Source organism: Zophobas morio, unplaced genomic scaffold (genome assembly GCF_036711695.1).
Source record: "Zophobas morio isolate AGI-343-1 ecotype UQ-CSIRO unplaced genomic scaffold, CSIRO_AGI_Zmor_V1 ptg000206l, whole genome shotgun sequence".
Taxonomy (NCBI): domain Eukaryota; kingdom Metazoa; phylum Arthropoda; class Insecta; order Coleoptera; family Tenebrionidae; genus Zophobas; species Zophobas morio.
The window spans coordinates 126,917-149,496 of NW_026972310.1; the positions used below are offsets into that span (position 1 = coordinate 126,917).

The 22,580-nt window shown below is 34.7% G+C and overlaps 5 protein-coding genes across 7 annotated transcripts; 2 read left to right on the forward strand and 3 right to left on the reverse strand.

Moving 5' to 3' along the window:
- The first annotated feature begins 492 nt into the window (after positions 1–492).
- LOC135146048 (mitochondrial substrate carrier family protein B-like) lies at positions 493–2,499 on the forward strand. The gene is made up of 8 exons (XM_064078204.1): positions 493–513; positions 544–622; positions 725–798; positions 896–1,046; positions 1,740–1,828; positions 1,938–2,088; positions 2,143–2,256; positions 2,311–2,499. Exons 1-8 carry the CDS (start codon positions 493–495, stop codon positions 2,418–2,420), a joined length of 789 nt encoding a protein of 262 aa, XP_063934274.1. The 3' UTR covers positions 2,421–2,499.
- On the reverse strand, positions 2,451–3,905 carry LOC135146032 (uncharacterized). 2 transcript variants are annotated; one of them, XM_064078178.1, is made up of 10 exons: positions 3,830–3,905; positions 3,641–3,725; positions 3,483–3,532; positions 3,387–3,420; positions 3,183–3,328; positions 3,088–3,127; positions 2,895–2,989; positions 2,793–2,835; positions 2,611–2,738; positions 2,451–2,560 (listed from the first exon to the last, which is right to left on the reverse strand). In XM_064078178.1, the coding sequence occupies exons 1-10, from the start codon at positions 3,872–3,874 to the stop codon at positions 2,534–2,536; spliced, it is 693 nt and encodes a 230-aa protein (XP_063934248.1). In that variant the 5' UTR covers positions 3,875–3,905; the 3' UTR covers positions 2,451–2,533. The 2 variants fall into 2 exon arrangements, with proteins under 2 accessions (XP_063934248.1, XP_063934247.1); XM_064078177.1 differs by having other exon boundaries at positions 2,895–3,034.
- A 10,088-nt stretch (positions 3,906–13,993) lies between these two features.
- On the forward strand, positions 13,994–15,374 carry LOC135146039 (uncharacterized). Of its 2 annotated transcripts, none has more exons than XR_010283657.1 (8): positions 13,994–14,171; positions 14,272–14,349; positions 14,441–14,533; positions 14,602–14,732; positions 14,787–14,954; positions 15,043–15,125; positions 15,174–15,221; positions 15,281–15,374. XR_010283657.1 is itself a non-coding variant. In XM_064078191.1 (8 exons), the coding sequence occupies exons 1-8, from the start codon at positions 14,135–14,137 to the stop codon at positions 15,335–15,337; spliced, it is 702 nt and encodes a 233-aa protein (XP_063934261.1). In that variant the 5' UTR covers positions 13,994–14,134; the 3' UTR covers positions 15,338–15,374. The 2 variants fall into 2 exon arrangements, 1 of the variants encoding a protein (XP_063934261.1); XM_064078191.1 differs by having other exon boundaries at positions 14,787–14,961.
- Positions 15,375–17,683: 2,309 nt separating this feature from the next.
- LOC135146049 (uncharacterized) lies at positions 17,684–18,449 on the reverse strand. The gene is made up of 5 exons (XM_064078205.1): positions 18,429–18,449; positions 18,289–18,371; positions 18,154–18,215; positions 17,926–18,086; positions 17,684–17,866 (listed from the first exon to the last, which is right to left on the reverse strand). Exons 1-5 carry the CDS (start codon positions 18,447–18,449, stop codon positions 17,684–17,686), a joined length of 510 nt encoding a protein of 169 aa, XP_063934275.1.
- A 50-nt stretch (positions 18,450–18,499) lies between these two features.
- On the reverse strand, positions 18,500–21,922 carry LOC135146031 (ATP-binding cassette sub-family F member 1-like). The gene is made up of 12 exons (XM_064078176.1): positions 20,567–21,922; positions 20,255–20,447; positions 20,050–20,195; positions 19,881–19,991; positions 19,770–19,814; positions 19,597–19,703; positions 19,447–19,544; positions 19,301–19,387; positions 19,069–19,251; positions 18,825–19,004; positions 18,633–18,761; positions 18,500–18,579 (listed from the first exon to the last, which is right to left on the reverse strand). Exons 1-12 carry the CDS (start codon positions 21,896–21,898, stop codon positions 18,569–18,571), a joined length of 2,622 nt encoding a protein of 873 aa, XP_063934246.1. The 5' UTR covers positions 21,899–21,922; the 3' UTR covers positions 18,500–18,568.
- Between the last annotated feature and the right edge of the window lie 658 nt (positions 21,923–22,580).

Below are 22,580 nucleotides of genomic sequence, written 5' to 3' on the forward strand. Positions count from 1 at the left end.
TTTTAAAGGCTCTTTGCTATAGTTAAACAGCTGATAGTTTTCAGTATGTTCAACAACACGGTTAAAATTGATCTACCAATTGACATATCACGCCATGGGCTTACTGAGGGTTGGCATGTCTACCTGGAAATTTATACAGTTAACCTTTACTATTGGAACCACTACAATCCGTTAACTGTTGGGACCTAATTGTATTTTTGTTTTCTCAGTACCCGGGCTGCCCAATATTGTTAGTTAATATAAATTGATTGTCTACAATGGGTAGCTGCAATATAGTTGTAACTTAATTCTGTATTTCATTTTTTTTATTAACAGAGTATAAGGAGGAGTCGGACTTACGGATCACCATAAAATACCTTACCGCTGGTGCCATTGCTGGGGCCGTCTCTAGGACTATTGTCTCTCCATTAGAAAGAACAAAAATTATATTTCAGGTGTAAACGTTAGTTTTCGTTTTTATTATATTTACACACGTTACAGTTTTTTTTTTAAATGTTATATAACAGAACTATTGCTGTTATTGACTATAATAAGTTTTATTAGGTTAAAGGAGAGTATTCCTCGGTATTCTCTTGTTTAAGTGCAATATACAAGTTAGAAGGATTTGAAGGTTTTTTTAAAGGTACTTATGGCGCTACTTTATTGTGCAATTATAGTGTTAAGAACACTGTGCGCTCTCTATTTTTTGCAAGACATGCTGTTTATTTATAGCTTTTTCTGCAAGGTAACGGAGCTAATGTTATTAGAATACTCCCTTGCACAGCTGTTCAATTTGCATCTTATGAGCAGTTTAAAAGAGTAAGAACCTTGCTTTACTTTTAAAAAAAATATATTTTCGGGTATATACTTTTTTTATACTACCTCCACATTTTTGTAAACTCTATTTTTATCCTAGATATTTTGTGAAAACGAATATGAAAGTAAAGCATATTTTAGCTTACTTGCTGGGGTTTTTGCAGGAGTCACTTCTGCCACCCTTACCTATCCGCTGGATCTAATTCGCACACGCTTGTCCGTGCAGAGACAGAGCGGCCAAACTTATAAAGGTATTCCTAAGACAACTTTGAAATGAGGAGTGATTATTTTACCATGAAATCTATTGAGCTAGCAAACATTACTTGAACTCTTTCGCCAAGTCTAAGAGTTTGCTTCCTTTTAAGACTACGCACAGCCGTTTTTAAAAGAATCAAGTTAACCTTTCTGCTTTCCTTTTAAAAAATCTTTCATATCACACCAAGATACTGAGCAGCAACCTTTGTATCTTACTCATTTCGAAGGCTTTAGCTAGGTTTACTAAGAGCGCACATACCTTAATAGAGATAACCAGGACTCAATATTCTAAATATCACATATTTAGTGGTATTTGTAGCATGCTTACGGTCCATTTGTGTGAGATCAGTAAAAGCAACAAGCTACTTTTTATAGAAGGACATCCCTGCATTCGTTGTTGGTTCAGTTAAAAGTAGTGTTTAAGCAGTGCAGACTGTAGAATTATATATATTATAAGCCTTTTTTTTTTTTTTACAAAAGTAACTAGGCACGTTCTTCAGTTTTATTAACCGCACACAAAAACGATTTTAAGTAAAAAGTTTTCCTAAATGCTTCTTATTTGAACCAACACTTTTGTTTATATAAGGCATAAATGATTAGAAATGACGCAGTATTATAGTCTATTAAATTTATAATATTTACACTTGGGTATTTTTTCTTTTTTTAATACTCTCGTATTTATCGTTTAGGTATCATCCACTGCGGTCGCACTATTATAGCAGAAGAAGGCGGAGTCTTATCTACGGCACTTTTCCGAGGTCTGGCACCCACTCTTCTGGTAAGTGCACAGTAAGGCAGCGTGCGATCGGGGCGCCGTACCGCATAGATTTTACATCAACTTTAAATTTTATTTTGCCCCCTCTTCTGCTAACAGCTTTTGAAATAAGGGCATTTCCCCGTACGTGGCCCTCAACTTTTCTGTCTATGAGTCACTTAAAAATCTGTTTCAAAGCTACTACTGCGTCGCTGGAAGCGACGCGCTTCCTGTGCCAATTCGCCTACTGTGTGGCGCGGCGGCGGGCGCAGTTGCTCAGACTGGTACGCCCAAGCTTTTGATGTTTGTGAAAAGTAGAATTAGTTATGCGGTATTAGTGGCTTATCCTTTGGATCTGGTGCGGCGGAGAATGCAGGTTAGAGGGATCTTCTGCGATCTACCTTTTGAGTATAAAGGAACCCTCAACGCGGTACTCACCATAGCCCGTGAAGGTTGGCTGGCAGTAGCTTAACAAATGTTTCAATACGTCTAACGCTCCTGTACAGAGGGACTGGCTGGGCTATACCGGGGCCTTGTTCCCAACTATTACAAGGTGGTACCGTCTATTAGCGTGTCTTATATCGTCTACGAATTCTGCTTGAAGCATCTTTTCTAAAAACACAAAACTGGATCACTTAACCCAAGATCAATAGGAAATTCTTTTTTATAGGCAAATTGTGGCTAATAATCATAAACGCCCGGCACTCTGTTGAGCAAAAGATGTCTTCACTAGCTGGAGCTTTGCTTCTTGTACTCCTATTTCGTTGGTTGTTATTAAAATATGATTTTTTTAAGCAGCGGATCACCTCCTTCTTTTCGCCGGGTAGTAGATTCCACAGTTGAATGAGATGATTTACTGCCTTAACTGTATTTTCCCCCCAATCGTGCTGCTCTAAGAACAAATCAAAGCCAGCCGGTTTCTTTTTGATTAGGTCTATTAATTTCACTGTGAGCTACAGAAAAGCGCAAAGAAACTGTTATAGCCCACCTTTTACGTTGGATTTCATTCGGTTAGCCTTTTCAACGTATTTCTAGCCGGAATAATTTAAAAGTATGAGAGGCCTCAGCGTGGCAGAGTCAAAAGGACGACCTCCTTAACGTCCTCAGCAAGGGCCCACCACTCGGAAGAGAATTTGGGACTGGCAATAGGGAGGGGCAGCTTCTCCTCCAAACCACCGTAGCGCTCTTTAAGGAAGAGACTGTAGGCTACCGGGTTTTTTATTTTATCAACTGTTTAAGCGCAGGTAATAAGCACAGTGAGTAAGCTTTAAAAAAAAACTCACCAAGTAAGCTTTTTAACTTTTCTGATTTCTCTTGAAAAACCTTGGCAATAAAGTTAAAATAACTTAAAGGGCAGACAGTATTGCTTGTAAAAAACTTTTCTTTCGCAGTCGAGCAATGCGTTCCACTTTCGCGCAACTTGCATTATAGCTTCTTTAGGCCTCAACCCGGACTTGTAGAGCTTTTGGAAATTGCTAGCTACATAGATTTGATACGGACTAACCGCTACCCTTTTCAATTTTTCTGTTCAATTGATAATTATAATAAAAGGTAGTACAAGCGAAAAACGGTTAAAATTTACGCTTGGATTTTTTGTTTTTAGAGCAATGGGAGGCCTAACCGTTAGTAAAACAAGTAACTTTTAACAGTTAACAAAGCAATAACAACGGTTATTTACTTCTTTATCTCGCTTACCCTCAGAATTTACTTTAAAGGACTTTGCTCGATCTAGTAAGACAATGAATTGCGTTCCCGTAAGTCAATAACATATGGATGCAGATGCAGTTAAATGAACTTGTAACTTAAAGCTTTTAACTAAATAAAATTATTTTAAACCTAAAAATCTTTGAAATGTTTGAGAGTTAATATTTCTTAAGGGTAAACATACACTTGCAAGGTTAGATATTCGAAAGAGGGGAAACTAAAACAAATAAATTATAAACATCTTACCTGTGTAATTTTTAGAGGTAAATTAAAGTAATAACACAGCTTAAAAGATTAATATGACATTTACTAAAATATAACCTCTATCATACGGTTTATACGGCGCACTGCCACCCCACAACTCATGCGCAGCACCTTAAAGAACTAAAGTTTTAAGCGAGAGCTCAATGCGAACTATATAGACCCCCCTTGAAGTAATGAAAAAAATAACAAAAATAGTAACCAATTAAATCACGGTAGATAGATGGCGCTAATTTTGACCGTCGCTTTTCATTATTTTTTTGTGCAGTTAGGGTGGGTATTGATATCAATATAAACTGCAGCTACCAGATAAAGGCACGTGCGAATACCAAATCAAATGAGATCCTTCCAAATGTATATAAACCAGCCTACTTTCGGTGTGGTTCCCAGGACGAGCGTGTTAACCGCTGTTCCCCCTTTAGTTAAGAATCTCGTTTTTATATCTTCGACCCCTTATAGGGGTTACTATGTTAACCCAGGACGGGCGTGTGAACGCTGTTCCGTCTTCAGTAAGGATCTTACTTTTATATCTTTGACCCCTTCTAGGTTACAGGTTACTATGTTTACCACTTGTCGCCTAGGTTCAATTCGTAAGAGTAGGTCTATGGAAACTGACCCTAAACGACAGGCTCGGTTTTCGAAACAATCTCTGGTAAGTTGGAGTGCCATGCTCTAACGAATTAGGAAGCAACCAGCAAAACATAAAAAAGTGGTAAATTTAGCTACCAGTGAACGTTAAGTTGAGCTTGTGTTACGCGGACTTCTTATATTGGACGAGTATGTATACCTATACTTTTAAAAAATAAATGTTCTAATTTTTTGCAGTTGTATGGCTTTTATAGAATACAAATTGATTTTTTTTATGTGATATTATATGCACAAAATAGGTGTAGCAAATATTCTTACCAGTAAACATTATAGATATATTATCATAGAATCAAATTTTGAAAACAAATATTGGACTCAGAAGTAGAGTTCAACATAAGAAGGGATTTCGCAGGAAAAAACAAATCTATTTAAGGCCCCAAAGTTTTGCCCGTTAAAGGGTTAATTAGTCACTAGTTTGATTTGTACCAAGTGTGAGGGTAAACAACTTTAAAAGGGTAAGGCTTTTGGTAAAGACCTATATACCATTGCTGAGACTCTTCCCGCATAATCTCTTTTAATATTGGTTTAATGGAACTGCTTAACATTATTTAAGGCTTGAATCGGGTAGGCATTATAGCGTTATCGGTTATAGGGCTATATTTTCGTAGAATCACTATAAAGATAAAGCTTAAGGAAAAATAGAGGGTAAAAAAACAGGATTACTTAAAGCTTTTAAAATATTTCAAACGTAGCGTAACTATACATACAACAAAGAAAAAATATCTTTTTAAGTGAAAGATTATGTAAAGATGTTTCTTATTAATTTTTGGGGGGACTAGTGCTTTGGTGTTGTACCTAATGTTGGCCAAGTACGTCTCTTCTTAAACACCGGAAATTAATTAGTGTTATAAAATAGTGTTAAAAACTCACGACAATAAAGTCAAACATCCGTGAATTTACTAAGTATGCGAGACAGAATGTTGAGGTACAAAGCGCTTGTTCGAGGCAAAGATATTTCAAGTGTAGTGCAAAGCAATTTAATCAAAAATATTGAATTGCCTACTTTTCGAGATAAGAAGCGCTGAAGATTTAACGATGGAACTAGCGCGAAGGGCATTTGAAAATAGCAGAGGTAGATTTTCATTCATGTACAGATTATGAGTTGGTGTAGCTACATAGTCTTCTTTAAATCTGTTTTAGTGCCAATGCCTATAAACTTGTTGAAATTTTTGCATCTTTTTTGGTATTAGCCATGTTTCGTTACTTTATAGATTTTTTTTCGTAATTTAGTTATTACCTATAATATTTAATAATAAATATTAAACTTTAGTAAAATTAACTTGAAGGTAAAGCATTTGTTTTGTAATATGAAATCTGCTATAAAAATAAGTTTAAAAGGAATGTGAAATGTGTCAGACCTGTAAAATAAAAAAACTGTCAATAACACATTTGTCTCAAGCTCTATGGCCAACTGCTCTATGTAGACACACTACAATGGGATTAACTTCTTACGATAGAAACAATTATGTAATAATTGGCATGGATGCAAAATGGATGCACTTAACTGTAATTTTTGTTAAAGCTAAATAGAAATGACCGCTTCATTTTTAAATAACATAAGAAACTACATATATACAATGAATAGGAAATTAATCAGGCTGCAGCATCTGCTGTCATAAATGAAATTAAGGCTTAAAAGTTCTAAATATTAAAAATAATTAAACGCTCGAAGGTCTTAATGGTTTAGGGACCCTAAAGGCACACATCAATAAGTGTTAAGTGAGAAAAGCTTCTAGACAATATGTTAACATGACGCGCTGTAAGCTCACACAATTTAAATTGCCCAGGTATCTTTCGGCTAGACGCCCTATGCAGTGTCACTTTTATCATTAACCATCCAAGCAATACAGGGTGGAAACTCACCAAATGATATATATAGTATAAAGGCCACTACAGTTCTAAATACGAGAGAAAGAGAGTGTACTTTTCTTTATTCTAATAGGCTCAACTGGTAACTATTACATAGTGTTTTTAAAAGCACAAAATCATGAATAGCGAGTTCCTTTATTAAAGTATCATATAGTTAAGTCCTCTACCCTAATTATGATGCAGCGGACGAAGTGGATGAACTTAAGCTAAATGACAATAATAATGGCAGTAATATTGGTAATAATTAATATTAAAAGTTATGTGAAAATAACCCAATTATAGCTAATTTACATACCGCACAACGGTTCAAATATGTAATACTAGCGCATGGATCGAATGCCAAGTGAAGATAGGTTATTTCTCGAATTAGATCCCATTTCATGGAAGTGGCTATCCTCTAAATTGAAGTATAAACCTGTTTGCAATTTGGAACCAAAACAAGCCCTTGGTATCAGGGGATACCCTTATTGCGTCTGTACCTATCTGCTAGTCGATTGCACCATCTTCTATCTTGATTTATACAACTATCGCGAAAAATTGTTTCAATATTTTACATTTCTTCATTTAATATAGAATAACATATCAATAACTTAAATGAATTACTTTAAAATTTATACACAGTAAACTCCTATGTTTTAGCTACATTTTGTTAATAGTTGATCTTAAGTGGGTTTAATATTCGAGAAGATGCGCTTCCAAAGTTAAAAGATTACAAAAAAAAATTATGCAGGTAGGAAAAATTTAATTTAATAAACGAGGTTGTAATAATTAGTATAGCTCCCTTTTCAGAATCATTGCTTGTGTCCTCTTTGGCATACTGGCAACCAGATTGTAGCATTGATCCGGTTTAATATTTTTCCATTTTCTATTCTGATTGTGCACATGTCTAAAGCTCGTCCAAGTTAGCAGACGCTGATTCGTACGATCCCAATTTTTCCTTTAAGGCCCCCCATGCATGCTCTATGGGTTGAGATTAGGAGATTGCAAGGCAATCTAGCAGTTGGAACGACTGTAATTGAGGCGTTATCCTTCTGAAAAACCATTTCACCAAGCCTACGGCAATACCAATCGCAGGTTCTGGGTAGGTCATTCTTAATAATGTTAATACGTGCTTGTGGTGATGCTCCCTTTTACCTTTTTCCAAAGATCCAGCCCTCTTAGATGTTATACAGGACCAAATCATAATTAATCCTACCCCCCATGTTTATACGTTTGCACCACCTGGTGTTCAAGTATTCGATTATCGCCGGATCGCTTCCAACATCACTTAATATCATCTGAATCATACCGATTGATCTTGGTTTCGTCCGAAAAAAAACACTTTTCCCCAGTCGGAAATAGGCTAATTTTTGTACTTCTTCGCAAACTCAAATCTTAGTCGCTTGTGACGGTGTGTCAAAGTGGGTTTAATTAACACTTTTTTACCCATGGAGATCAGCAAAATGCAATGCTATCGATAAGGCCGATTTTGAAACTGGTCTATCTAACCTTGTTTCTATGATTTTTGAAGCTTTCTGACCAGATTCAATTGCACCCATTGTCACTTGTCGTACAAGTCGAGCTAAAATCCCAATTTTTCAAGATCAGTGGGCGCCCAGGTTCGTTGGAAGAACAATTTTGAATCATATTGAGCTTTGATTCGGGATGCTGTGGTCTTACTGAACAACACATTCTTTTTGAGCTCAGTATAAGGCTTGCCTTGATCTAAAAGAGATTATATATCATTCCTCTCTATCGATTGAAAGTTTACGCACTTTTAAAATTAGTTTCTAAATAAGCTATCCTTTATAGTCACTCAAACGCTTTAATAAAAACCACCTATGATGGAGTGTTCCTGAAATTTTCGTATAAAGATTGAAACAATTTTGCACGAAGGAGGATCACGTGCAACGACGTTTCTGTCGATACTTAAACTTTAAAAGCGATAAAGACTTAAGAAAGCAATTTCTCTAATACAAACTACATTAAATATATCTCAATCTAAACTTATATACATATAAGGGATTAATATAACCAATAATTAATTAATGCATAGAATTTTTTAAGAAAAAAATATAAAACAAAAACAATTTTGAAGATAGCGTATCTTCTTTCTATCTTATAATTATTACTATAACGTACACTTTCTATTCCTCTATAAGCATATATTTAAACAATAATATTAACATCTTATTATAAATCTTTTTTAAAAGTATATGTCTATATAAAACATTCTTATCAATTAAAGAAAGTGTACAATAAATAACAAGTATAACTGGTTTTAAAATTCATAATAACGAAGCAAGACCTACTGATAATAACCCACGTAGTAAACTTCAATGTAATAAAAAACTAATTACATATAAAAAAACATAATGCTAACTAAACAACAATTAACCAGACAAACATATTATAAACTTTATAATAAAAATTATACAGAATCTAAACATAAAAAGTAGTAAAGCACAAAGTACAGAACAGACATATGTGATGCAAATAGTAGAAGACAGGAATAGTTATTAAGCTAACTAAAACTTACTACTAATAAAGAGAAAATATAACCAGTTTTAAAATGAGGAAGCTTATAATAATAATAAAGCCCAACTCATAGATAATTTATTAACAAAAAGAGCTCAAACATAGTTTAGGTTTGTTATCTTTTCTTTTAACCTTTTGTTTAAGTACTAGTAATTATTTTCCTCTATATTCTAATTATTTCATCATAAAAAATCTCCAACAATCCAGCGGGGCCCTTCCAGCTTTGAAATTTTTAATTTGCTTTCGAAAATTTAATATACACTTAACTGCCTACGATAAAATTATCATTATTGACGACTCTTTTCTTATTGTCTTTTCATAACCTTTTCAAGCAGCTTTGGTTTTGTCTTCCAGGTCCACTTATAATTTCTTAATATTATCGAATAATGTCATAGCGTTCTTTGCGGACATCTCCCAATGTTTAAATACTCTCTTTTTACAATTCTTCTGTAAACATCATAAACAACGGGTTGACTCCAAACAAAGTAGGTAGTATGCTGTCTATAGATGTAATAATTTTATATAGTAGTCCTTTCTATTTCTCTTTTATAACCAGATGTCATTTAAGCTTTTTTAATTGTTTTAATTGTCCGTTCACACAGACCGTAAGACTGATGGTAATCAGTGTTAATAAAATACTTTTAAAATCTTTACTTTTAATGACAAATTGACCATCTAAAGTTATCAATCCGTGTTGGTATTTGCCTTCAAAGACTTTTTTAAAATATTTTATAATTAATTGTGCTTTTACTTTTTGTAATGCTTTGGCCCAACCATAACGAGTCTATCTATCAACTATAATTAAAAAACTATCCTGGCCCTCTGTGGATGAAGGTATTACCATTATTCTAATGAAGTGTTCTAGCGGTTTTTTAGAAATCATTGTTAGTTGGAGGCCTGTACTTTGACAGAGTTCGCAACCATCGACAACCTTATCTACTAGCTTTTTAAAACCCTTATCCTTTATCACCTCTTGTAACTTCTTTTTTACTAAATGAAACTACTCTTGATGTATATTTTTACCTTTTGAATCTATATTTATAAGTTCCTAAGTAACACTTCCGCCTACTGTACGTATGTTTAACATGACCTCTTCAGCGGGTAAGCGAGATATTTAAATGGGTAATAACATTGTTTTTTCCCGTTTTTAAAAACCAGTAAATTTACTCATAGTAAATTTAACACAATTAATTCTCTTGCCTCTCACGATAGTGGCAATGTGCTCCTCCCGAAAGATATGGAAAAGGCTCTAGTGGTCAGTTTCCATAACTAATGACTTGCTAGGAAGTTAAATGCATTCCATAAGTTTGTTCAACACCTTGCTAAGGCTATCGCTTTTACATCGGTGATATCATACTTTTTCTGGCACCGTTAAATATAGATTTGATAAAATCGTCCATCATACCTTTGAAATTAAATTACCCCCCTCCCCCCCGGGTACCCACAGACAACACTTGCATCAGTTTACAAAATTAACTCAACAATCACTGTGTACATGCTCCACGCGCAACCTTCTTTTTAAAAACCAAAATATGGCGTTCTATGCAGGCTCTTGCTGGCTATTCCATTTAAATTTAGCTATTCAGTGCTTGAATAAAGCTTATCAACTCCTTATTTTCCTGTCTCGACATATATTAAACGCCTGTACTTTATCTTCACTCATTCTTACACCTTCATTTATGATCTCTCTTCCTAACCATTTTACTGAAGAACTTGACGAACAACACTCTCAAGTCTAATTTTATTCTTAAAGTTTTTATATCTCTTAGTTATGTCACACAAACTTCTATAATGCCCCACATTAAAATTGCCAGTCACCAAACAATAGTCATCGTAAACGTGTGTGCGTCTATAAGGCCAACAGTTATAAAATTCATGCTTCTCTGGTTTATGAAAAGTGCATTAACATAACTAAAAGGGAGTTTAGTTCAATGCACTCTCTTCCGTCCGCCATAGTAAAAGCAAAATATTTTTGATGCTGGATGTATCCTTTACCATTAGCTAAGGTGCTAAATATCTTTTGACCTTTTATCGAAATTTTGATATATTCCTCTCATTCGGTGCCTGGTATCTTTTGTTTACACACCTGTCATTATACCCTTATAAGGCACCACATATACCAAAATATTTCTCTGGTTTTTGCTGAATTTTTTCTGGGTTAGCACCTTTAAAACTAGACTTCTTACCACAACTTGCATATGATTCCATGATTTATTGGATATTCTAATAAAATTCCGCTATTAATAGTTTCTCGAACTCCCGCATTTACCTTGACCTTTATTTTATCGTTAATTTCGATTTAGACCGGATCGGCGAAGAGTTTTCTTTAATATAGACTTGCAAAAGTACCAAATTCATAACAATTTTAACTTCGGGTTCCACCTTAAATTGTATATCCTTCTGGCCAAAATTTTAACACTGTTTATAATTCTTTCGCATCTCAAGCTCATTTGGCCGTCAATCCTTTCCACATTATTAAAATTGGCCATCACTAGATCATCTGCCCTTTTAACTAAAGAGATCTTTCCTTGCTTTCTTCCTCTATACAGTGTTTTCCATAACAATTTCTTTTATTAAGAATAACAATACGAAACAAATATATTTCATAATGATTTTTTTCAAGAAGTATGTCCAGTCCTGTTTATAGTGGATGATCCACAACGTTTTACATTTCACCTCGAAAAACGCTATCTAATGACAAATTAACCGGCACGACAACTTAGGAAATATAGTCCTCCCTCCAAATACAGAAAACTTATCTTTTGATAAATAAGTCAACTTTTATGACCAATCTTGTAAAGGGATTTTCTTAATAAAACTAAAATTGGAACCAGGATCTAACAAATTGTGCAACCCCTTCTATCACACCTTCCGCCCGTTCAATCGAGTATCCCTCCTCTTTCTTTTTAACTTCATTTATTGGCGTCCTTTTCCATCCGGCGCGGTCTTAAGAGGGTTCCATGTCAATAAATGGGTATCTATCTTTATATAGCTGAGTGAACCATTGAATGGTTCGGTTTTACATTTTTTCCAACCATAATTTTTTATACTTTATTATACACACGTTACTATAATCTCTAGCAACATCATAAATTCTATTACTATTCTTATTAGCAGCATTACTAAAATAAGGGCTATTTCTACAACTTTTTTTTTTATAATTGCAATTACTACTATATTCAGCTTATTATACCTATATATCTACTATCATTAAATTGCTTACTACTGCCCTATCTTTTTTATAAGCTGTGTTATCTCAAAAGATATATATCTACTATCACACCTGTCCTAGTTGTGCAGCTCCAAAAAACTCAACGTTATTTTAAAATAGGCGTAAATCCTAGCGATATCATAGTTACCACTATTTCTCCTTTAAAACTTAGGCTTGCTTATAGGCTAAATTTTCATTGCCTCTCTTAAGTTTTCATCGTTTATTTGCTTCTCTAAAAGCCACCCATTTGTGTTTGAAAAAGTATTGCTTTAGCTTCTTAAACAGTTCAGCTCTTCTACATCCATATCTGATGCCGGCACATATTTTTCGGTATAACAGCAAATCCATTGTAGTTCTAAACCCCGTCTTCACGGAGTTATTACAATTTAACCTAATATTAATATAAGATAGGGGGTGCTTTAAACGCTGCTTGCGCGCACGCGCATATAAACATGCTTATAAATGATATCATTGGTTTCCACATGGTGTGTAACGCAATCTTCAAATTTAACTTTTAATTAGACAAGCATCCGACTAAAGTTAATTTAGTTAAACGCACATAGCTGACATCCATACAGTTTATAAAATATTTATTAACTTGCACTGTAGAGACGACAAATTACCTTTAATAGATCCTTATAGTTGAAATTTAAGAAATATGAGCCTCTAAAACTTTATCAGAATATTGTTTTGAGGATCTAATTATAATAGTAAAAATCTTTAAAATGCGTCTTTTACTTATATTTTAAAAGATATAAAGTTGGGAAGGCCTAGTAGGCTGTTCTTCAGGTGGCCCCTAGTCTAGGATTTGAAGGTGGTGTGCCAGTGTTAAAACAAAAAAAACACAAACAACTATTAGTCTTAAAGTTCTTTTTGTTTTATTTTATATTTTCTTTAATTTTAAAATATTTTATATTTTTTCTAAATTTATCCACTTTTATTTTTTTTTCTTATTAGTTTTTACCCTTAACTGGTAAGTACGTATATTTTTTTTGAGATCCGAAATTAAAAAAAAAGTATATTATAAGCTTTTTTGTGGATTGTAGATGTAAATAGGCTTTTAAACGCATCTTAATTTTTTCAAATTTTTATATACCATTTTTTTGCAAAAAAAAAGGTTATTTTGGTGGATTACAGATCCTTGTTAACTTAATTTATAAAAGTCATAGAAACAGTTGTGTTAGCCTTAGTGCAAAAAAACTTATTGCATTTTTTACATGACTTAACTTTCTTCTGGCACCTGGAATTTGGGCACCTCACAGGGTTTTTAAGCTTCGGACTTCAGCAGTGGCAGGTGTTTTCTTTTGCTCATAACTGCATTGTTGTTCTCTGGTAAAGTTGGGGCGGATCGAAATCGTTTGCTGACGAAAAGTAACCCTCAGATAAACAGTGCCAGGTGTACCAATTTCATACTTCACCTCTTCATCGTTTTGCGTTTCCTATTCTGCGATTTCGCGTTTTAAAATCGAAAAGATGCTTAAATCTTTTGTGTTTTTCACGAAATTTTAGGCGGTCACTTCGAAACAAATTCCAAGAATTTTCGATTGCCAAGTCAAAAAAATAAAATATTATTTTAACCAGTCATTTATTAGCTCTCGCAATAAATTATAAACTGAATGTTTATTTTAATGGACAGTAGGTCTCAGGAGGATATAGCAGTTTTGTAAATTGTGGGTTTGGTGGAAAGTTTTTATATAATTCATAATTTTACCATGGTAGATCTCAACAAAGGGTCTCCACAAAGGTTTACATTACATTCGCTGCTCATAGATCAGGCACGTTTATACTCGTTCAATCCTACAATTCTCAAAACTTATATATATATTTGCGCCAATCAAAGGGTTAATGTTTGTAGTAAATACCAGGGTTTCAGCGAGTGCTTATAATGTATTAGAAGTTGTAAGGGCAAGATTAGATATGCAACCAGAAAAGACAGTAAAAAAGAGCTGTGGTTTTGGAGCTTGCGCGTCAAAGGTCTTAACCACTTGAGCTAAAAAGATAGCACTCTCATTTCGGTTAGTATGATGGGTTTACATATTTGCTGTTTACCGTTTCCCTCGTACGAGTAACCCTCAGTATATTAGCCTTATTCAAAAGTAAGTGTGTTTGAAACTTAGAAAATGTTTTCGCCAGTTCGGTACGGTCGCTTTTTTAAAGGTCACCATCCTTAAAAAAAAATTCCTGAGTTATTTGTTATTCCTTCAATAATCTTTATTAAAAATAATTCTTATTTTTTATATGACAAATACTTGCTAAGGCTTGAATAAAGCGTCTAACATAGTTCGAAAAAGTGTTTTTCCCTTTACTTTCAGGTTTTACAGAGCCTCATCTTGCGGTAAGCAGTTCACTAAGATTATAAAGTAAATTTAATTTAATATAAAAAGTTGACTTATTATACTTTAAAATTTAAAATAACATTTTGTTAGGAACTCCCGAAGTTCTTCAACGCCCCGAATTCTTGGATCCTTCGGTTGGTAAAACAGGAGGTGTAGTTCTCGGTGTCAGTCTCGCGTTTTATGGTACCTCTTCAAATTTTAATGTATCTGCGTCATTTAGTACAAGACTAATTATTTTATTTGTATGAAAGCAATTGCTGAAGAAATTTTCATACTTGATAACTCTGAAAATGCGCTTCTCATCGCCTTTACTATCTTTTGCATAACAGCTTATAAAAAGATAGGGGGACCACTTTACGCTTTTCTTAAAAAAGATCTTGACGTAGACATTACCACAAAGCTTTAAATATTAATTTTTTTACGAATTTCTTATAAGACAAGAATTGAAGAATTTGCTGCTGTGAGAAGAAACAAAATTGCCTTTTTTGAAAAAAAAATAGCAAACTGTAAAGAGCAGCAACAATATCCAAAAGTTGTTGAACTTCTTAAAGAGATTGAGTTGGACGTCGCTGCTTTAAAGGCCGAATACAAATACAGAAAAATGGTCAACGGTTTTAGTTTACTTTTTGGAAAACTCACCTTTAATTATTTTTTCTAACTTGACTTTTTATATAATATTTTTGTTTTTGTAGATACCGCAAGTATAATTGAAGATCGCCTTAAAAGTATTGCTGAATTAGAGGCAAGTGTACGGAAGGCAGAACTTACAGAGCTGGTTTTGTATATTTTTTTAAAGAAAAACTGAATCACTATAATATTGTAGATTGCGGAAATGGAACGGAGTGCGGTGACACACTTCAAAAGTTTAAAGGTTATTTATAAGTTGCTCTTGCCTTTATTAAAGAATTAGACGTCCTTCCCATGAAATAGAGTGATCCTCTAATTCAGAATTGCTTTGAAGAGGTTTCTAAAGTTAAATTATTATGATTTTCATGTTGATTAATAAAAAAGACAATTTATACTATACTGTCAGCCTATATCTTGAATTATTTTAAGCCAGGGAGTATTAATTTGGCACAAGAAGGCCATCAGTTAATTATTCAAAAGCTTAAAAAAGCGGATTAGTGTAGAAGAAAAAAACTTACTTGTTGCCTTTTTTAAAGTAGCAAGCTATTGTGTAGGTAAGGAATGCAGGGATTTTTTAATCTTTTTGTACCGCAAATTACTAGAGTCCGAGACTTCTAATAAGCTTTTTTATATCTATTTATAACTCTTGTTTAATGATTAAATTCTTCCGCGTTATTACTGAATAGAGTACAATTATAAGTTATTTGAAAAAATCTAAACATTATCATTGAATCCATGTTAGCAATATTGATACAATTCATAAACTCTTGGAAGTGTAAACAAAAAATATAAGAATCAAAATAGCTCTGAATTACTGGATCTTTGTTTTTATAGTTAGCAGCGAAATTTGCAAGTTGTGAAGGCTTGAAGCTAGTTGAGTGAAAGACACGTGGTTAGTACTGCATTCACGTTGATAACAAAGAAGACGCCTTTTGCCTGGTCCTCGTAAGTTAGGGCCAACCTAATCTAGCTTGATTGATGCACAAACGAAGAATTTCCACCCCGGGACCGCATTTTCTCGTCAATAATTCTTTTAATTCTCTAAAGTCATTCAACGGTTTAATTCTGTTCTGCTCTTTACATTTGATCTGATTTTAAGTAAATATCTTTATAGGAAATTTTTTTGAGGTTCAGTTCATTAGTAGATGTCAAGAACAAGAGTGTATTTCTGGGTTATTTTTGTAAACTAGACAATTAAAAAGGTCCTCAATAGTCAGAAGTAATTTTAGCAGTTGTTTTGATGTAGTCTTCGCGTAAGGTGCTTTGCAACACGACGTAGGGCTTTTGGTATGTAGCGAGGTCAATTCTTAAATATATTTTTTTTTAAGCCTTTAATTTTTATAAATATGCAGTTTAGAAAGTATTTTTTTGTGGCAGCTAGTTCGTACAGAAGAACCATACTTAGTTAAAACATTAAACACCTTTTAAACAAGAATTATTTGTTTTAGTGTAACATGACTTATTCTGTATAAATACGCATATAACGACCTTACAGCTCTCAGAGCTCGTCAATATATTAATTTCTTGTAAGTTCAGTATTTCCGGAACACTTTGGTTTTGAACACAATGGAACTTTTAATGCTGTTAAATAATAAAGATATGCTTTTAGCTACATTAGTGTAATTTTATTTATGCACTTAAGAGTGAACATTTAATAGCTTTTAAAAAGATAATAATAACGCTACATTTGTCTACAAAAAGTGCAGGTTCCAGGCTCCTCCCTTCTGTGTGAAAAAACGCCAAGACTTCGAAAGAATTTGCAACAAGAGGATGTAATAAGTTATTTCGCTTTATAAAAGAACACACAAGCTTCTTTGCAATTTTATCTTCTATGCCGCTGATAAATGTAGCCTGCATGTCTCGATCTACCTGCTAAACTTGCTTTACTGCTTATAGCTTACCGTTTTAATCTTTACAATAGGGGTTTTTTATGACTATAGATATAAAATTTTTATACATATCGAATTTTAGTGTTTTAAATACCCTCTGTAATATAACTTATGTTGTTATATATAACCTTAAATTCCTGCCTATGTACACTTAAGTTATTTCGGTGGGAGTCTTTCTACAAGAAAAGGCTACCCAACTACCCTCTCCCTCTTATACAATGGTAAAGTCGTTAGCTACCAACTACTGGTTTTTAAAAAAAAAAAAAATAGCAATTCGTTAACAGAGATAAAGAGTAAACTTTGGGTAAACGCTTTAAAAAGTTAAGGTTGAACTATAAGCCAGTAAATATTTAAAATTTATATAGTTGTTTGCTTATGTCAATAGGTAAAGTAATTTCTAACAAATATCCCTAAGTACAAACAGTAATAGGAGAAGTAAGGTAACTATTGCTAGTAATAATCACAATCAAAATAGTAGCTGTACTAAAAGGGAAGGTAATTTGTTTTAAGTGTAAAAGTTTACAATCAGGACTGCCGCTATGAATGTTTAATCATCAGTTGGTCACTTTTCTCGAACTTGTAAAATATATTACTCTCCTAAGAAGTTTAAAGGTAATACAACCTTTATGCAATTTTTTTAATAAAAGGCGTGCTTATACTACCAGAAAAATAAGTAATAGGGAGTAATGCCAGGTGCTCACAGCGTACTTTGGCATAGTAAAAACATGTATTTATTAAAGGAAAGTTAAGTTATGATAGATAAAAGCAGGACATTCAGATACCTTTAGATAATTAAAAACTAGAAGAATGAAAAATTTTAGTTTTCTTTATTATGATGAGAACCGTATTCCTCGATACACTTTAATATTTTTGATTTATAGGTCTCGTAGGTTCCGTCATACTCGTAACAATTATTATCTTCAACAACCCACATTTCCAACTGGGCCTCCTGAATCAAGCGTGAGTCATGTGTGATGCACACGACCCCTCCCGTAAACTCCTTGAGTTAAATACTCAAATAAAAAAAGAGGCGACAAACTCTGAGGGGGAAAGCATTACGTTGATTGCTAAAATCAGAGCTTCAATGGACTCGATATCGAGGTGGTTCGTGGGCTCATCAAGAAACAATACGTGTGGTCGCATGAAGTAAAGTGCGGCGAAAACGACACGAGCCTTTTGTCCTCCAGAAAGATCTTTTATGGGAATTTCATGCGCATAACCTGGCCCCAGAAGATTAGAAGATTATTTCGCGCTATTTAGAAGACCATGTGTTTCTTAAAGTGTGACCTTCCAAGCCAAAGTTTCCCAGTTTGTTGCGCACGGACTGGTAGTCTGCGTCGTATTCATCCCTGTTGCAAAAAAGCGTATTTGGAAGCATTATCTCTACACTTTAGGTGTGCACAGTAACCTCAAGTATCGGACAGGTGTCTTTTCAAAAGGAAGTAGATCCTCAAAATGCTGATGATACTTTCCAACGCGCAGCAAACGGTTCCGCTCAATTGACCCTGCAAGCGAAGGACCCTATCATAAGGATAGAAGCCGGTACGCTCCAAGAATCAAACCCTTTGTAGGAGATAACTCATTGGTCAAAAGGCTCATTAGAGTGGACTTTCCTGAACCGTTTGGGCCCACAATACACGCACGTGTCTTTAAGGTGATGCCGAAACTGACGTCTTTGAATAAAAGCCTTCCGTTTAAATAACTAAAGGAGATCTAATACGTGGATAATTGACGCATATAAGGTCTTGCATTGAAAACTTTATTACTTCGTGGACGGTAATAATTGGTTCTCGAATCTCTGGTGGCTCGGGAAATGTGAACTCCACGTTGTACAAGCGTGGTCTCTCCATCAGTTGCATGGCGGTCGATCCTTCCTCCTTCTCCTCTGCTGCTTTCTAAAGCGCGTCAATACATATTAGAACAAAAAAAGTGGCGCAATGAAGCCATAGAAAGCACACGCGCTTTTTTTCCCAGTAGCTTCTCATCTTTGGCCTTCTGCTGCTTCTGGGTCTTTTCCAATGCTTTCTTAGCAGTAAGCCCACTATGCTTGAGCTGCTTCAGCTGTTTCTGTTGTTGTTTCCACTTCTTAAACTCTTGTTCGAAGTGCTGCTCATACAATTTTTTAAACTCGTAGTATCCTGAATAATAATAATATTAAAATTTTTCTAATGGTAATGAAGGGCACTGCTTAGTGTGAACAACCTCCCTTGTAATGGTTGAGCTTCTTAGCGTCGAGGTGCAGACAATCCGTGCAGACCGAGTCTAGAAAGTCCTGGTCGTGAGATACTACTAAAAGCATCTTTTTCCATTTTTGCAAATAGTCCTCTAGCCATATAACGGCATCCAAGTCCAGATGATTGGTGGGTTCATCCAATAAGAGAAGACCTAACGATTTTATAATCATGAAGGTTCGCACTTAGAAGCGCAGAAAGACCGGGCTCCATAAATAATGCTTGAGCCAGTGCAATGCGCATCCGCCATCCACCACTAAAGCTTCTGGTAGGCCTATCTTGGGCGTTTGCTACATAAATATAGACTTCGAAAGGGCAAAACATAAAACAGTTTTAATAAGAATGGTACTCTGAAAGCCTAGACCGTAGAGGATGCTACGCACTTTGCCCTCCGCGGAAGCTGCACTCCTCTGGTGTAGCAATTCATAGACAGTTTGCAGACGCGCGCTTAAGGCATTACTTGATTATGTGAATGCATGGACAGCGGGCTAAAGTGAACCTGAGAGATTCTTGTTTGCAGAGATCTTCCTCAATGTCTAAAGCCCGGTTTAGTTTGACCTCTTCTTCAAGCAGTAGCTTCGTTCGTCGGTCAGCCTTCATAACAGCCTACACTTAATATATGCAAATTTTAGAACCGCGAAAAGGAAACATAATTATGTTAATGACGCTCACCGCGACTACAGACTCTTCGGATGGCGCTTCGAGCTCCTGCTGAACCTTTGGAAGGAGGAGTGGATTAAGCGGGGATCTCAAAGCAGCCAGGTGTATGGTGTTAATACCAACCAGTAAAACTGTGATGTTCTCAGGGATGCCCACCAACGCTCTGCTGGCGATGTGTTTCAGAAGCGTTGTTTTACCACGACCGTTGGGGCCCAAAAGGCCATACCGTTGCCCCTGCCAAAAAAAGAGGGCGTCAACGTAGAAGTACTGCAAAGGTAAATTCCTTACTTACGTTATTGATAACCAAGGACGCATTTTTAAACAACTCTCGGCCTCCAACAGAAATATTGAAGTCCATAATTTTGACTATATCATCGCTCTGAGTTGAGTGGCCTCTGCTTACGGCTTGCGAAACAACAAATTGTGATCCAAGTTCAACTATTTTTAATATGCATATCTAGATAACTGAAAGTGACCCCGCATTTAAAAAAAAACACTTCCAGAAGCCTTATTTAAGGCGTCAAGTATGTCCTCTTCTTGATCGCTCTTAACTGAACCAAATTCCTGACCAGTAGTCTTGTTCTTTAAACGCCTCCCCTTCCTTTCTTTTTTTCGAAGACGATTGGATTCCAACTTTCCGTTTTTCAAGAAGAACGGAACGTCCAAGTCTTCAGAGATAATGCTCCGATTCTAATATATATTAAAATAATCATTTAACTTTACGGCGAGAAAAATAAAATAAGTAAAAGTTAGGAGGAAACTTATAGTTAGATCAAAGATGCTTAAAGGTTAAAGTTTTTATTAAAAACCTTCAAGGCGCGAGGCTGTTCCTCAAAAGTTAACTTTGAAAACTTATCAGGAAGGTTACTTTCAACATAAGTTTTATATGGAAATTCCTCAATCAACATAGCTTCACAAATTTCAGAATTTTTAGCTTTAGTCACAGATTGTTCAAATATGTTACCAGGTAATTGACTACTACTCCTCACTTCCACCGTTGAAGAAACAAGGTTTTCTGTAGTATTTTCTGATGTATTTCCTTCGAAGCCAAATTCCATGCGCCCTTCAACCTCAACTTGGGTAGAAGTAGGTCGCTTTACATTTTCCTGTAAAAAAGGAGCTTTGTCAAAAGTCGTCTCTTCTTTTCTTGTTTCAGTTCTTGAATTCTTATTTTCCTTTAACAATCTCCTATTACCACCTTTAACTAAAGCAGAGGAATGGTCTTCCTTTCTGTTATCAACAGGAAGCTCAAAATATTCCTCATCTAAAAATAATTCCTTTCCTTTTCGTGTTCCTTTTTTCTTTTTTGCATCAGTAACCAAAAAAAGTTCTTTCCTTTCATCAGCTCCACTTGCAGAAAAATTGACAGTAGGGAGGTTGTTTCGCCGGGTTAAAGAAGAAAATTCTTCGTCTTCTTTATTTATATAAATATCCGATTTTCTTTTATCACTTAAAAAAGGGGGAACAAAAGAGGTATTTTTTTCTTCCAAGTTAAGAGCTAGACCAACCATAACCTCAGGATGGGTTGAGGTGGTAAGATCGTCTTCAGAAGACGAATAATCTAATCTATTTTTACCCTTCCTATTTCTTTTCTTCTTTAGTTTTCTGTTATAGTTAAGAGATTCATCTATTTTGCTTTCAATATTGTTTACAGCCAAACCGAAAGGTTCTTCTTTATACTGCTGTTTATTGTCAAAAGCTATTAAATTGCAATTTATTCCTTCCTTATCCTTTTTGCCAAGAAGTGTAAATTCTTCGTTGTCAGAAGATAAATTCCCTTTTTTTCTTCTTCTAAAAACTCTCTTCTCTTCTTGTTTTTTATCCGAGTTTTCGACGGTAGATAAAGGGTTTTTTTGTTCTTTTTCTGTGAAAAAATATGCTTTATTAGCGTGGTGTTCAGTATATTGCACATCTTCTTCATCCGAGGAGGATGAGTCGCCTCTTCTTTTGCCTTTTTTTCTTCTTTTTTTAACCTGTTGAACTTTATTACTTTCAGTGGTAGCGGCAGAAGAGTTGGAATTTGGCACTTGTGACTTTTTGGCTGCACGTCGACCCCCTTTGTGGATATGGCTTTCTTCCTCTTGTGCGTGAAAATCTGTTCCTAAGATTTCCTTTTTATTCTTCCCTTTTCTTGGCGGCATAATAAGAGTCCAAAAAATTTAATAAGCAATGGGATAAGCCAGGCTGGACAATACTTGGAAATTTTTTCCCCTCCCAATCCAAAATGCACTCTTTGAAAGCCTGGCTTGTTGACACAACGTGCTACCCCCTTTTATTTGGCCATGAAGTAGTTGGGAAGGAGTAAAACAAAAGTATTCAGCAGAGTATATGCTAACTGAGAGCGGAAGAGGCTGCGCTCTTGACTGCAGTTCTTTTACTCTTGGCGGAAATTTTCTGATTCTATCTAAAATAATTATAACTATTACTACTATCATATGGCACAAGGTCTTGAAAAAGTTGGATGATTTACTGTGAATAATACTTCTTGGATATAAAAGCCTTGCAGTCAAACGTCTAAAAGATTTTAGTGTTTTTACACTTTTTGGACTATATAATGCCTTAAACCTAAATAGGGTCATATTACGTACAGTTAGCTTTACCATTTCTTGCTTAGTATTGTACTGCAACTTTTATTCTTATTGAAACTAAGGATATTAGTTTTCTTACCACTGAGAATTTAACTATAATTAGTAAAAAAGTCACTAAGTTGAGTGGAAAAAAGCATTAAGACTACAAAAAAAACCATTTTTAACTTCGGTAGATTTTTAAAAATAAAATTTAATACAAAATTTAGTACGATAACACACGCGTGGTTTATTATTT